At 38.8% G+C, this 15,120-nt stretch overlaps 1 protein-coding gene across 4 annotated transcripts in view; it reads left to right on the forward strand.

Moving 5' to 3' along the window:
• Nucleotides 1-15,120, forward strand: part of LOC113547554 (dipeptidyl aminopeptidase-like protein 6) — a 190,613-nt gene that overhangs the window by 100,851 nt on the left and 74,642 nt on the right. The window contains exon 1 of one of the 4 annotated variants that reach the window (XM_026947940.3): nt 9,923-10,301. The exons of the other annotated variants lie outside the window; for them this stretch is intronic. Coding sequence (XP_026803741.3) covers nt 10,245-10,301 — 57 coding nt within the window. The 5' untranslated portion in view covers nt 9,923-10,244. Of the gene's footprint in view, nt 1-9,922; nt 10,302-15,120 lie in introns of those variants that run through there. 4 annotated transcript variants of the gene reach the window in all.

Consider the following 15,120-nt stretch of genomic DNA (forward strand, 5'->3'; position numbering starts at 1 on the left):
GGTTGTAGAAAGATAAGGCTAAGGGTCCAGAATACCCGACAGCTTTGACATCTCAGGTTCGATGCAGCATGGTTTTGACGACACTGCGACTCCAGTTTCAGGGCTGAAATGACAGGTTTTATTCTCCAGCTTCTTCAGGGCTCGGTGATCCTCAGCAGGTTAGCTCGACATCACTCAGGCTGGACTGTCGACTTCTTTCTGTCATCCTTTCTGAAAAACAGATCTCAGCCTCTACAATCAGTTTTTTTTTCCTTTTAAAGATTTTCACCAATCTGACTGGACTGTTTCTGTGGATCCTAAACTCTAAAAAACACTCTAAAAAATCTGTGTTTATCTGCTTGTCACCTATAGTCTGTTCCGCAGCTATACACATGCGTGGAGCAAGATTTAGTATCGACGTTACCATAACAACGAGAAGTGCGTGACTTCGGGTGATGTGTTCAGCTTTTTAATTGCATCGCTTGTGTTTATGTGGAGCGCCTTCTGTATGAGTCCCTGTGAATGAGCTGTTACTATAGAAACGGTAACGTATTATAACGAGTGCATTAATATAAACCTGCGATCTACAGCTGCACCACTGTCAGAGCTGCTGTTATAGAGAATTAATCAACACCTCCTTCTCCTGACCAATCACAATCCAGAATCCAGCAGTGCTGTGGGATAAATGATAAACAGTTGAAGAACCTGTTTTGCTAAGAGGTATAAAATGATGTAACACATGCAAGACGTGATGCTGAATATCTCCAAAGACAAACTGAAAAAGAAAAGAATGACAAACGAGGGAAAAAAATTTAGAAAGTCTCAAATATTTGTCTTCCTCTGACTCATACTGCTCAACAATTCATCACCCGGCCTGGAGGAGGAAAGCTCGGCCTGTTTAGATGAAACATTTATTGAACTTGTCTTGCATGACCTTATCTTAAAAGCGTAATACATCCATTATAGATTAGTGCTGGGGAAAAATAATCGATTCTTTGATGCAGCAGAATTCCCTCTTTTACCATTCCGCATGCACAAAATGGCATAATTGGGCTTTAACGCAGGGATCCTATACTTAATTCTTTCTTTTTTATTAGAAAATGTCAGCAGCATCGCGTAAATAGTATGAAAAACAAACTAAAGGCTGCCGGATTCTTTTAAAATGACTTTTCAGTTTGATTTATTTCAAGGTTTTGCGGTTCACAGATATGCAAAGAAATGCAGTGAAAGATTATTGAAGTCAGTATTTTTTTTACAGGCCATTAAAAATAGTCCAGTAATGTACAGTAACTCCATCACACACACACACACACACACACACACATACACATACACTTCTGAAAGACATACAGTCGATGAAACCACAAGTAGCCAATCTTCCTTCAGGAGTCTCTCCATTTCGAATCTAGCCGTCACTTCATTAAACGCATTGTCGTCATGACGACTAAGTGCACATGCACCATTGGTGAATTCATGTGCAGAAAAATTTATGTTCATTCGGTTCATTTCACCGAGTCGCAGTCGCAGTCCATTTAACACAACTTCATCACGTAAAAGCTGGCGAGGTTCTCTACCGCACGGAGCACAGATCAGATCTCTGACACGATCACGTACACAATGTTCAGAGTTTAAACACACTGAGAGAGCAAACATGCTGAAATGAACTTGTGTGTGTGTGTGTGTGTGTGTGTGTGTGTGTGTGTGTGTGTGTGTGTGTGTGTGGCGCTCATGCTGCTGCAGGACGCAACTTTTCTCTCTGAAGCAGCTCTGTACATTCTCTGCAAATTCCTGAATCAGAAGGTGTTGATTAATTTTCTATAACAGCATGCTCTGAGAGTAGTTTCAGCACTTGTTTTAATACATTACAGCTTCTATAGCACAGGCTTGTAACTGACTGCGAACATATTATTAAGACTGAACAGATACTACATCCTAAATAAATATGAATAACAATATGAAAAATAGGTGGAGTGTTCATTTTTTTGGTTGATTTTTTTTTTGCCAGCTTCAGGGACTCAGCAAGAGCAAGGTTTGTAGTAGCTTTAAAGTACAGCTAGTCAAAGCTTGTAGCGAGGGTTGCCATGTCTCTACTAGATTCCCACCCTAACTACAAACACACAAATAAACTTGAAACTAATCCAAATTGTTCAGACATAGGAAAAGGTAGATACATTTTTCAACACTTTCTATGAAACCCATGCTCATAACGCATTATACACCAATTTATAAGTATTAATTAGTCAGTCTTATGAATGTATTTATAAAGATGCAGCATCATAAATACAATCATGGTACCATAAGGCTGACTAATTAATACTTATAAATCAGCGTATAATTCATTATGAGCATGGGCACTGAGAAGGCAAGTGCATCACTTATTAGTAATTATGACAATAATATAAATGTAACTATAACTGTTATTATAATGAAGTATAGGTCTTGATGTGTCTTTATTAATGTATTTATAGAGCAGTAATACTTGCTTATAAATAACTATAAATGGGGCTATAAATCATTATGAGTATGCGCTTCATAGAACATGTCACTGCATTTTTCTTGCTTCTCTCAGTCTTTTTGGGGGAACTAGTTAACACTGATGCACACGCATTTCTGATCTGCAGTCTTTATCTGTGATACGTGACATTACACCTGGCAACCCTGCTCATGGAATTAAAAAATAACAAGTATTAGCATGAAACTAATGGGAGATGAACTATTGCCTTATTGAGCTGCGAAATAAAACCACATTTCTACCATACTGTATTTCTGTATTTTATGTCTCCTCATATGTTTACACTTTGGTTTTTGACTAAGTATTGGCACCCCGGCGGTGTTTTAGTGCATGTGCTACCTTTATAACAAACCCACTGTTTCACATTTTAACATCAAATCAGTTTCAAAATCTTCTGCTTTCACGTTTATGTTAATGCTAGTCAATGGCTTCGTAAAGAGACGCCCACACACACACTCTCACATCCATACCCACAGCGTTGAGTGGGCAGAAGTGTTATGGAGCTCAGAACAAAGCCGGAGTGTATGTGAGGAGGCAGGAACATCGCTGTATGACAGTCCAGGAGATTGTGTAGCTAATTTGAGAGGCACTTTGGGGGAACAGAGCTATTCTGTGTTTCTTTTTTGCACTACTGAACCGAGGACAACTAGACGAGTAATTACGGTTTTGTTTGTTCCACTGAAGAATGAACGGAATTGAGTGTAACACGTGTGTAAGGAGATAAATTTCTCCTGATGATTAGAGCATTTACAGCGAACCTCAGTGGGAGGGTTTTCTTCCTGCAGAGACGATGAGCTGCTGTTTGTGTTCTCTGAAAAGCGTCACCTCGTGTTAATGGCTTTGCACAGCGAGAGACGGATGTTTCTGACTGAAAATGGTCAGGCTTGTAATTAATTGGCAGCATGCAGCCTCACGGCAATAATCGGAGCACCTGTGTTTTGTAGTGTTCAGTATGTGAGACTCTTTCCAACATGACAAAGACTAGCTCCTCTGTCTTTCAGGGAATCAATCGAGTCAGTGAATCTTTCTGTCATGACCAAGATTCACTCTTTCTTTCAGTGAATTAGTCAACAATTTATCTTTTTTTTCATGACCAAGATTCATACCTCTCTCTTTCAGCAAATCAGTCGAATATGATCTGTCAAATTACTTGACTCACTCACAAATCTCTATATTATTATATCAGAGTTCTTCAGTACACACAGGGTGCATCCAGAGCCTATCCTGGGAACACACACACACACACACACACGCACATGTTCACGTCAGCCTCAAAATCAAGTCGAAAGCAGATTAGATTTTATTCCGGAAATCTCTGATATTCTCACGAGGTTAAGCTCAGGGATTTACAACTGCAGCATTTTCAAAAATCTCAATTAAAGCCCTCTGTGTGAGAGTCAAACAAACGAAGCCTGGATTAGTGCTCAGTCTGCACACACACACACGCCCACACACACGCACACACACACACAGTTTCCCTCCAATGTCATGATTACAAGACGACACTAATTATCTCACAAGTGCGTAGCCTCTGAATACAGCTCTTATTTAATACATTATTTTGTTTAATCGTTTATTTTACAGAGATGTAGATAGCGGTGACAGGAGTTAATTAGCTAATTATTTTTATCTACTCCAATAACCTGGCCTCTGTTTAATTACAGGTGTAACAGTAGTCAGTTACCTGCATTTAATACTGTTATCTATAGTCATATTAGTTAGGTAGCTGCTTACGTCTAGCTAACGTGCTCCAATGGCATCTCCAATGGCAATTTTAAAACACATCGAAACTTATTCAACTTTATTTAACTAACAGTAACTTTAGACAGCTAACATTAGTTAGCTAGATTTAGCAAATAGATTTCCAATTTTGCTTCTTTTTCCAATTTTTGATTCTGCTTCTGCTATATAAGCAGGCTCCATCCAATCACAAGTCACTATGTCCTGTAGAAGGATTTTTGTTAATAATAATAATTTGCAAATAATTAACATACGTTCCCCAAAAACGAAATGTGATTTATAAATAAAGTAAGATGCTCATATATTTTTGTGTTTCACAAATAAAATAAATAATTTGCAAGCAACGAAGAGGGCAGGAGTAACGCTGAACATGATGCCACCACCACCATGCTTCACAGTGTGGGTAGTGTTGAGTTTCTGCCAAATGTAGCAAAGCTATTTTTTTCCAGAACTTTGTCCTGGGCTCATTTTTACCACTTCTTGGTGTTCATGATGTTTGTTTAGATAAACTCTGGGTTCCTCCAGGAACAAGTGTATTTATATCGTGTATTTATCACGTGACACTTTAATTGCACACAGATCGATTCCATTCAGGTAATTACAGTATACAACTTCTGAAGGGAACTGGTTGCACCAGAACTAATTTAGGGGTTTCACAGCAGTACATATGCACTCATGACTTTTATGTTTTTCAACTGTAAATAATTTTGCAATCTATATCGATTTTTTCCCACTTTAATATCATGATTTATTTATACATTCATGTCATATCTCAATTAGAGCATTAGTCAGAGATGCAACTGGGTAGCCAAGGTAACATTCAACATGATACTACCACCACCATGTTTCACTCCTAATTAAGTCCATTTCATGTTTCAGGTTGTAACCCTAAAAATGTGGAAAAGTTCAAAGGGCATGAATACTTATGCAAGACACTGTAGATGTAAGCTAACATTAGTTGAAGTGATTGTGTGACTACATTAAAAAAAATGAGCGTTTATTAATAACAACAGTCCTGATTCATTTCACTATTTCTACACTGTAGCTGTAAGTACACTTAGTATTAGGTGTTCAGTTTGAGACACAGCTCATTAAATATCCCGGCTCATTCTCAGAGGCATTATTAAAGGCGAGAAGAGTAGCATATGGAGGTGATTGTGTGCAGGAGGCTCAGGACGCTGTGTGTAATTGACTGCACTGTTGCTCTGCTCTCACTGATGGCTAAAGTGGAAGACATTGGTGAGTGCTGGCAGCTCACAGGTGTCGGAGAACAGGCCATCAGTTTCCCTGAAATATGAGCTCACAGGAGACTGTGCAACTGGGGAGATTAATCACAAGCTGCTCGCTAAACACCTTCACACTCTGTCTGGAGTTTACTGCAACAAACTCACTCGCTTTCAGCCTCACCACAGAAGCCACAGAGGTCAGGACTGGACACGTACTGATAATCTGCAGTATGAACCGCTCCAACGATCCAGGTTACTAAATTCCACACAAAAGGAGAATTTGGCTACATTTGGTCTGCAGGTTGGAAATTTGGCATTTGGCATCATTTAGATTAGTTATACGAGGACTGTTCAAACCTGTGACAACCTTATTTTTTTAATTTTGCATCGTTTATTGTAAATAGATGTCACAAATTTGTAGTTTTTTTACATAGTCTCCATTTCATTCAGTTTGCCTTAACAAGTCAACGATTCCTCTAGAAAAAACTTTGGTTCAGTTCTAATTTATGTCACACTTTTAAGGTTTTTTTCATTTGACTCACCTTCATATTATCATATACTCTGAAAATATTCCTGTCTGATGTTTCTGTACTATAATTCATTTAAGTGTTATAAGTCTATCTAAAGGCTTGATCTTATTGAAAAAAAAAATCACAAAAGTCTCAAAGTAAAACTGACATTCAGAACAGTTCTCTAATCTTTAACCGGGATTTTTTTTTTTTTTCTGTAATCACGGCTCTTCACGTTCACGGTTCATTTCTACACGTGTTCTGAGAGCACATCATGTACTTGCTGTTTATGGAGAAGAAATGTGTGCTGCAGAGATCAGCTTTAGCTCAGGGAAGTGGGATAATTAGATTAGGGAACACCGACCTCCATTCATCTGCTTGTCTCTATCTCCCACTTCATCCGTAACCTTCCACACAACGTGTGTATATACACCACCGTCAGCCAGGACCGTCTAACACCACTGCACTCTGATTGGTCAGAAGGTGTTGAGTAATTTTCTGACAGTAGTGCAGCTGCAAATCACTGGTTTATATTAAAGCACTCGATCTAATACGTTGTCGTTTCTATAGTAACAGCTCATTCACAGGGACACAGGTATGATGGACGCTCCAAGTAAAAAAGTTTTCTGTAAGGAGATGTTTATTGACGTTTATGGAAGGAGTCTCCAGTGTCAGTTTTCCCATGTCTCCAGGACAGAGGAGTTTTTGTGGTTTTTCTGTGACATGATGTGACCTTACATACAGTAGCCCATCAATTCTTCAGCATCATAGCATCCCGACTCTTTCAGCTCTGTTTTTGTGCCGAACATCTGTAATTTCCTGGTTGAACATGAGTCAGTGTGTGGTGTGGTGAATGGAAGCTTCTGCTCTGATGTGAAGTAAAACAAACAGATGTGATGTTCCAAATGCCACTGCAGGTTTTTTCCATGATGTTTTTTTTTCCTGTTTCTGCTTGCCAGCAGCCTCTCCAAGTGCACACCTGGAACTGAAACTAGATTTTCCCATCTTAAAGTACAGCATTAACAAATGTTATCATTGTTAATTTCTTATGAACTGTTTGTTACCAGATTTTAATATCAGCACACAAAAAATAAACTCTGATTAATTTATTTTATCTTTATTAAATGAGAACAAACAACAAAAGGGAATGAGAGGAGCTGATCTGATTGGATGCTGTTTATAAAGGGAATGAAGGAGCTGATCTGATTGGACACTCGGGTTTTAAAGAGAATGAAGGAGCTGATTTGATTGGACACTCAGGTTTTAAAGAGAATGAAGGAGCTGATTTGATTGGACACTCAGGTTTTAAAGAGAATGAAGGAGCTGATTTGATTGGATGCTGTTTATAAAGGGAATGAGATGAGCTTATCTGATTGGACACCCGGGTTTAAAAAGGGAACGCTAGGAGCTGATCTGATTGGACATCCAGGTTTTAAAGGGAATGGAGGAGCTGATCTGATTGGACACTAGGCTTTAAAAAGAATGGTTGGATGCTGTTTATAAAGGAAATGAGGGGAGCTGATCTGATTGGATATCACAGCAGATGGCCTAGCCACACCCCTTTAAAATACCTTCATTCTAATTTTGCATGTAAATGTACAGACATTATGTAATAGAGCAATGTAGATACCATATGCTTATGTGCGCACACCTTTCATTTCTGTATTTTTCTTGTACATATTACTTTATATTGTGTGTGTGTCTGTGTGTGTATGTGTAGGAACACCTTTGATTGTGCTTTTATTTCATCCTCAGCTCTTTCACACTTTTCTTCTGATAATCGCTTGGTATATATTAATAACCCCGCTGAGTCAGGGTGTGTAAACGCTCTAAGTGTGTGACCTTTCTGTCCGTAACGCTGATGGACAGGCTGTCAGATTTGTGCTTGTGGCCACTTCAGCCCTCCGTGCCCCCTTCAGCACTCCATGTTCGTCCCTTCTGCCTGCTCATTAACCAGGAGAATTCACTCCTCCAACCTGAGAAATGAGAACTGTAAATCTGGAGAATTGTATCAAAAAAACATCCCTGAAAGCCTGATCTGTTATAATGTGCTTAACATGATTTCCAAAAAATATCTTTTTTTTTTTAAATCCTGCTTTTGCTTTAATTAATCAGCACCACGTAGAGGTGAGGCAGTTTCTTAGACTAACTGAGTATTAATTAACATTTTGTCTGCTTATTACTAAAGTAACACATTACATTTCAGGTTGGAAGAAAAAGCAAATCATCCTTGAACTGTTCAGCGGCCTAATTAAACGTGCTCCTGGAATTAATTATGCTCTACTTTATCTGAAACACCTCTCGCTCCAACAGCCACAAAGAAATTACCAGCAAATATATCATTTCTCAGTCATTTCATTTCCGATGCCTATTCCAGCACCGTGTAGTGTTAGACACGTTATCCTGCTCTCCGCTGTTTTACTTATCTGCAGTCATTTTACTGTGTGATGGAAAGTGCAGTAATTACACCGGGGCGTGTTTACATTCAATCAGCAGTGAATCACAAACAGCTGCAGGATTTTTACTGTATTTATATTCCATACTGCTCTGGGCTGCACTGGTTATTCGTAATTCATTTTACCTGGCTACGCCCCTTTCTCAAAGTCCATTACATCATCAGCATCAGTGTCTATGTACTGTACACTGGACTTCATTTAGCAATATTGTAGTAAAGTTGTATGTAAATGTTTTTGTGGCCAAACTGAACTGGAAATTCCTGCCAGATTTACAGAAGTTTTGCTGATGTGCTTTGTACTCACATATATACTGTATCTGTTCATTACCAAGCATGTTCATGATGCATCTGAGTTACAATTAGCCACGCCCACAAAACTCCATAAAAGGCAAAGCTCACAGAGAGCTGAAAATGACAAAATGACAACTAAACGGTGAGAGATTGCCACCTAAGTGCAGCGTGCACTAAATTTTCCAGTAATGTGGATACCACACACTAACTCCTCCTCCTGTTATAAGGCACCATTACTTTTTAAAGTACTGATTACTTTCTGCATGTGACAACAATCTCTCATGTCCTTCACATGCCTGGGCTATGGGGTAGCGTGGCTAGATGGAAGCCCTTTCTCACAAAAAACCTCCAAACCCATCTAAGTCACCCCAAACCATGTCGCAAAATGTTTCTGGTCTGATGAGACCAAGGGCGAACTCTTTGGCCATAATTCTAAAAGATATGTTTGGTACCAAAAAAAAAAAAAAAAAAAAAAACAGCTTATCACTATACCCAGGATGAAAAACACTATACCCAGGATGAAGCGTGGTGGTGGCAGCATGGGTCAAGCTAGAGGGAATCATGGATAGCTCTATCCTATGGATAGATTTAAATCCAATTGAAAACCTATGGAATGACTTGCTGAGGGCTGTGCACAGAAGATCTCACAATCTGAGAGATCTGGAGCACTTTTGCAAGGAAGAGTGGAATAAAATTGCACTTTTACCCAAAAAGACAGCGCTGTATTACAAGCAAAAGGTGTTTTAACAAAGTATTAGTTTGTGCACACTTATGTTTTTAACTTGGATGCTGTTAGTTGCTGTCTCACATTAAAGGTGGAAAAAGAACTGGCACAATTGATATTAGTTTCATTTTGGATGTCACAAAAATAATGCAATTGAAACAGGGGTGTGTAAACTTTTTACATCCACAACAGAATCACTCATCTCTCTCTCTCTCTCTCTCTCTAATACACACATAAACATATTATCTGTCTCTGTCACTCTCATATACACAAATATTCTCTCTCTCTCTCTCTCTCTTTCATACACACATACACACATTCTGTGTCTCTGTCTCTCTCATACATACACATACTCTCTCTCTCTTTCTCTCTCTCTCTCATACACACATAAACATATTATCTGTCTCTGTCACTCTCATATACACACATATTCTGTCTCTCTGTGTCTCTCTCTCTCTCCTTCTCTCTCTTTCTCTCTTTCATACACACATACACACATTCTCTGTCTCTGTCTCTCTCATACACTCTCTCTCTCTCTCTCTCTCTCTCTCTCTCTCTCTTGCTCTCTCACACACACACACACTTACTCTCTCTGTCTCTGATTCAGTGAGCGTCAGTCCTCTCTCTCGGATTTGGATGCAGTCCCTGTGTGTGCATGTGTGTGTGTCCTCCTGCTGTCTCCTTCTCTTTCACTCTCTCTCAGTGTGTGTGTGTGTGAGTGTGTGTGTGTGAGTGTGTGTTAGAGAGATTGCTGCTGTCAGTGTGTTGTCGTTCACTGCACTGTTGATCAGTGTGACTGGAGCTCGTTATGACTACGGTGAAGGAATCGAACGCTCAGGCGAAGACAGTGCAGCACCAAGACCAGGTACACTCACTGCATGTGTGTGTGTGTGTGTGTGTGTGTGTGTGTGTGCGTGCGTGTGCATATACACAGGTGTGAGTGTAGATCTGTGTCTGTACAGTGAGCTGGGAGTATACATTTTTGCCTGTGTGTGTGGGTGCGTGTGTGTGTGTGTGTGTGTGTGTGCAGTGAGGAATAATTGTAAATCTCTGTACATGTAGTAAGCTACAAGTATATTTATTTTACTTTCTGTGTGTGTGTGTGTGTGTGTGTGTGTGTGTGTGTGTGTGTACACTCTGAGGTATATGTATACATTTGTAACTGTGTGTGTGTATATTGTATACAGTGAATTATGAATATATCTGTGTGTGTGTGTGTGTGTGTGTGTGTGCACTCTGAGGTATAGGTATACAGGTGTAACTGTGTGTATATATACACTGAATTATGAATATACCTTTGTGAGTGTGTGTGTTTGTGCGTGTGTGTGTACTCAGAAGTATAGGTATACAGTATATTGTATGCATATATTGTATACAGTGAATTATGAATATATATTTGTGACACTGTGTGTGTGTGTGTGTGTGTGTGTGTGTGTGCACTCTGAGGTACTGGTATACAGGTGTAACTAAGTGTTTATATATACAGTGAATTATGAATATACCTTTGTGAGTGTGTGAGTGTGTGAGTGTGTTTGTGTTCCAAAGCACACAGTTACAGATCACAGTGTTTTTGATCTAGGTATTATTTAAAAATATAAATCTTATTTAATGTATTTATTATAATTATAGGTATATTTTAATATTTTGTATTTGATTAATATATTTATAGATTTTTTATTCAATATCTGCTCAAGCTTTTATTATTATTATTATTATTATTATTATTATTGACAATATTTATATTATAGTTTTGATTTAATTTGTAATTAGTTTTATATTATTGATATTAATAAACTTGATATATATTTATTATTAATACTGTTTTTGGATGTTGTGACAGGAATTTCCCTCCTTTTTTCTTCTTTTCATGAGAAAGCGTTGGCTGCTTTTAACAGATCGATGATCTTAGAGGTGTAAATCACAGGCCTTGCAGTGAATCAGTCCAAATTACAGCCAGTGTTTAAAGAAATGGCTCCAAATTTGATTCAATAGCAGTCTGGCTGGATGTGGAATGATGTGATTGGGCCAATCCTGATGCAGTTTAGCACATTCCATCTCTAAAATTGTAGAGTGTGTGGAGAGAGATCAGTGGTGAGGGTAGGATGGGTGTAAATTGGTGTTCTCTGAGGAGAAAATCACACCCAGGGATGACAAACTGTGTGACATCTGAACACTGTTTTCCACTCGTTCATCTCGTTCTTGGTTTACACTGTTATTAACTATATGAACAAACATTCCATACCCTTTCATCACACTTACTACTGTTTCTTTTGTTCTCTACCTGTCTGTCTAGTGTAAAGATTTATCGTCTATATGGAGGATGTGTTCCTGTTTGAGACAAGATTTCTTCAGGGACTTTTTCCTTGCTCATTAGGGATCTAAATCTACATCCTGATTTCTGTAAAGCTCCTTTGTGTTGCAAATAAAAAGGGAATTGATTTTATAATCCTCAGTCTGATGGACGGATGTGTTGTAACGGCGTGAACTCTCTCCTTCTGAGACGATATAATCCACAATGTCCCGACGATATGTTTAAAGCAGCTCATGATTTAATACGATACACGTTTCCCCTTAGAGACATGGCTTCTTTATGCAGACCGTGCATGCATGTGTGTGCGTGTGTGCGTGTGTGCGTGTGTGTATGACAAAGTCTCTCGCAGAGACACAAATACATGCCAAATACGCTGCAAATATTAATATGTCTAGCACACAGAGATGAAGATTTAGCATATGATCCGTGCTGGTCGGATTAGATTGAGAATGATTCAGGGAGATATTGCTGTGGGAGATCCAGCAGCACTCAGACTCTGCACCTCACACTCACGCTAACTTCAGCTTCACATGTCACTCTGTGTCAAACTGTTAGAGAGGTGGTGTGATGAAGCAAAGTTACTGTTACCACCATGAAGTTGATTTTATAATGAAGTTGTTTTTATAACAGTACGTCCCCTCTTATACACTGCAATTTGCCAAGAATGATAATTTATTGTTTTGCTATGTCTACGAAACAAGTTAGTTAGTTTCCGTTCTCACTTACGTTATAGCAGCTATAAACAGTCATTCCCTCACCAGTCTCTCCTCTGTCCTGAAGATGTCGGAAAACTTACAGTTACAGCTTTACCGCTGACTGTTACAAAGCACTGACACTGGAGACTCCTTCCAAAAATATTAAATAAACATCTCCTTATTTTAAAAAAAACGTCACCATATCAAAGATTACACACATTTTTTTTTAAATCCGTTCATGCGGAGCATCCACCGTACAAGTCCCTGTGAATGAGCTGTTACTATAGAACCGATAATCAACACCTTCTGACCAATCAGAATGCAGAATCCATCACTGCTAGTGGTTCAGCTTGTAGAACCCCTGTGGTAGACTGGTATCCCCTCCAGGGTGTGTTCTCACCACGTGCTCAGTGTTCCTGGGATCCGCTCCGGATGCACCATGACCCTCACCAGGATAAAGTGCTTACTGAAGATGAAAGAATGATCCAGAGGTTAAAGCTAGGATTTAGGAGGTGCTGAATCTCTACTTGTTTAATGAATCCCGACAATGTGGAAACAGCACCATTCTCATTGTCATTATCATGGAGATGTTGTTTTTCAGTATTTCTGTTTCTATAGTAAGGGCTTCGTTAAATAATAGACATTAGTTTTTTTCAGGTTTTTTATCTAAATTTGTTCTAATTATCTTCTAATCAAAGATATAGTAAAACCTTCTGCTCCCCAAACTCCCCCAGTTTACTCCCTGATTATCAAAATTATCATGTATCCTGTGTCTTTTTATACCTAGTAGACCAAATTCAAGTGATAAGGAACTTCATTCATGACACATCATTTTATGGAGTCAGTCTTACTGAGCTGGTAGAAATGACTTTGCATAGAGTGAGCGAATCATTACCCAGACAATGAGTTAACTAAACCCTTGATCCCTACACTGAGGCCTTGAAACTTGAAACATGATCAGGAAGATTATATCACCATGAACCCTCATGTCAGAGTCAGGTCACTGTAATGGTGCTGAAGCGTGATGGTGCAACGTGCATACATATGGATTTATCACTTCTGAATACGACATTAAAACAGGTCATAATCACATGATCTTACTTTAGATACATGCTGACAGGCTTACTATGTGTATATCTGTGTGTGTGTTTGAGTAAATTGCAGTGAGACTGTATGGAACCTCACAGTGAAACCATGGAACCTCATTTCAAGGTACTGTAGTGATCCAGAAGTGTGATGGTATATTACGCATATGCATGGATCTCTCACTTCTGAATAGGACAGTAAAACAGGTCATAATCACATGATCTTACTTTAGATACATACTGACAGGTTTATTGTGTATGTATCAGCATATGTGTGTTTTGGTGTGTGAGAGTGTAAGTTGTAGAGAGCCTTTATCACCATGGAACCTCATTTCAGTGTCAAGGTACTGTAGTCATCTAGAAGTATTACGCATATGCATGGATTTCTCACTGCTGAATTCAATGACAATAAAACAGGTCATAAACACATGATCTTGTTTTATATATTATGTATGTATCAATGTATGTGTGTGATTAAGTTTCCGATTATTTCCAGTGTCACTGTGATGTGCCAAAGCATGAGGTTTAACACACATAGGCATGGTTTGAGTAAAACGTTCCTAATAGCTGTGATCCAACCTACCAGATCCAAATACTTCAAAGATGGTGGATGAAAGCTGGTCCACTGATAAATGTTACAGTGAGGAAAAAACTCTGCAGCAAGTCAAACAATCCATCTTTTCTACTTTGATGCATCTGTAAATTTTTTTTTCAGACAGCGTATGAGTACTCATTGATATCAGTACTGACACTGATAGCAAATTGTGTAACATTCTTATTACATTATTAATCAATCAGGGAGACCAAGGAACATTTTATTTAGCTCTGTTTATATTCCCCTCATTTAAATAACGACCATGAAAAGTGCAAACATGTATTTTCCTTCACTTACACTACCAGACCCATTCTTTATAACATTAGTGGGTTGATTTTAAATGAAGTGCATTAGCTAGCTACATTAGTTACCTTGCATCAGGTTTGTTTCACTTTGGAAAAGTGCTTCTGTACAGCTGTAAGTAAAGTACATTTTTGTTTTCATTGCGCTGGAACCCCTTGTTGATAATGATAGTGGCTGATCATCATGAACATTATACTGGGTAAGAGCTGTTGTGGACATTTTTTTTTTTCACATAGCCTGCAGTGTTTGCTGTTAGCAATGAAGTCCTCATGCTGAGTTGTATGTTTGAGCAAGATATCTGTCTGATACCCAATAAAAATACTGTTATTGATGCATCCCTACAAATTTCCATTGTAGTTTAATGACCATGTTGTCAAACCAGAGCCAATAATTCACATAAAGGATTAAGCAGGAACACTAGAGCAGGATAGCTGTGTGTTTAAACTGATTGTTGACAAGTCAGTGTTTATTAACGCTTCAGGGTTTTGATTTGGCCCGATTTGGTTTGGAAGATGCTGAATATAACCATGACGCTGTACACTTCTGTCATTCTGGCTAATCTAACTCACTCAGTGTAAACTGGGAGTGAATTAGTGGAGTAAAATAGTGTGTGGGCAGAGCATCAGGGGCCAGAGAGAGAGACGCTGCTGCTGTCAGACTGCTCTATAATGAGCAGAAGGTTCACACTGCAGGGT

The sequence above is a fragment of the Pangasianodon hypophthalmus genome, chromosome 1 (genome assembly GCF_027358585.1).
Source record: "Pangasianodon hypophthalmus isolate fPanHyp1 chromosome 1, fPanHyp1.pri, whole genome shotgun sequence".
NCBI classification, from domain to species: Eukaryota; Metazoa; Chordata; class Actinopteri; order Siluriformes; family Pangasiidae; genus Pangasianodon; species Pangasianodon hypophthalmus.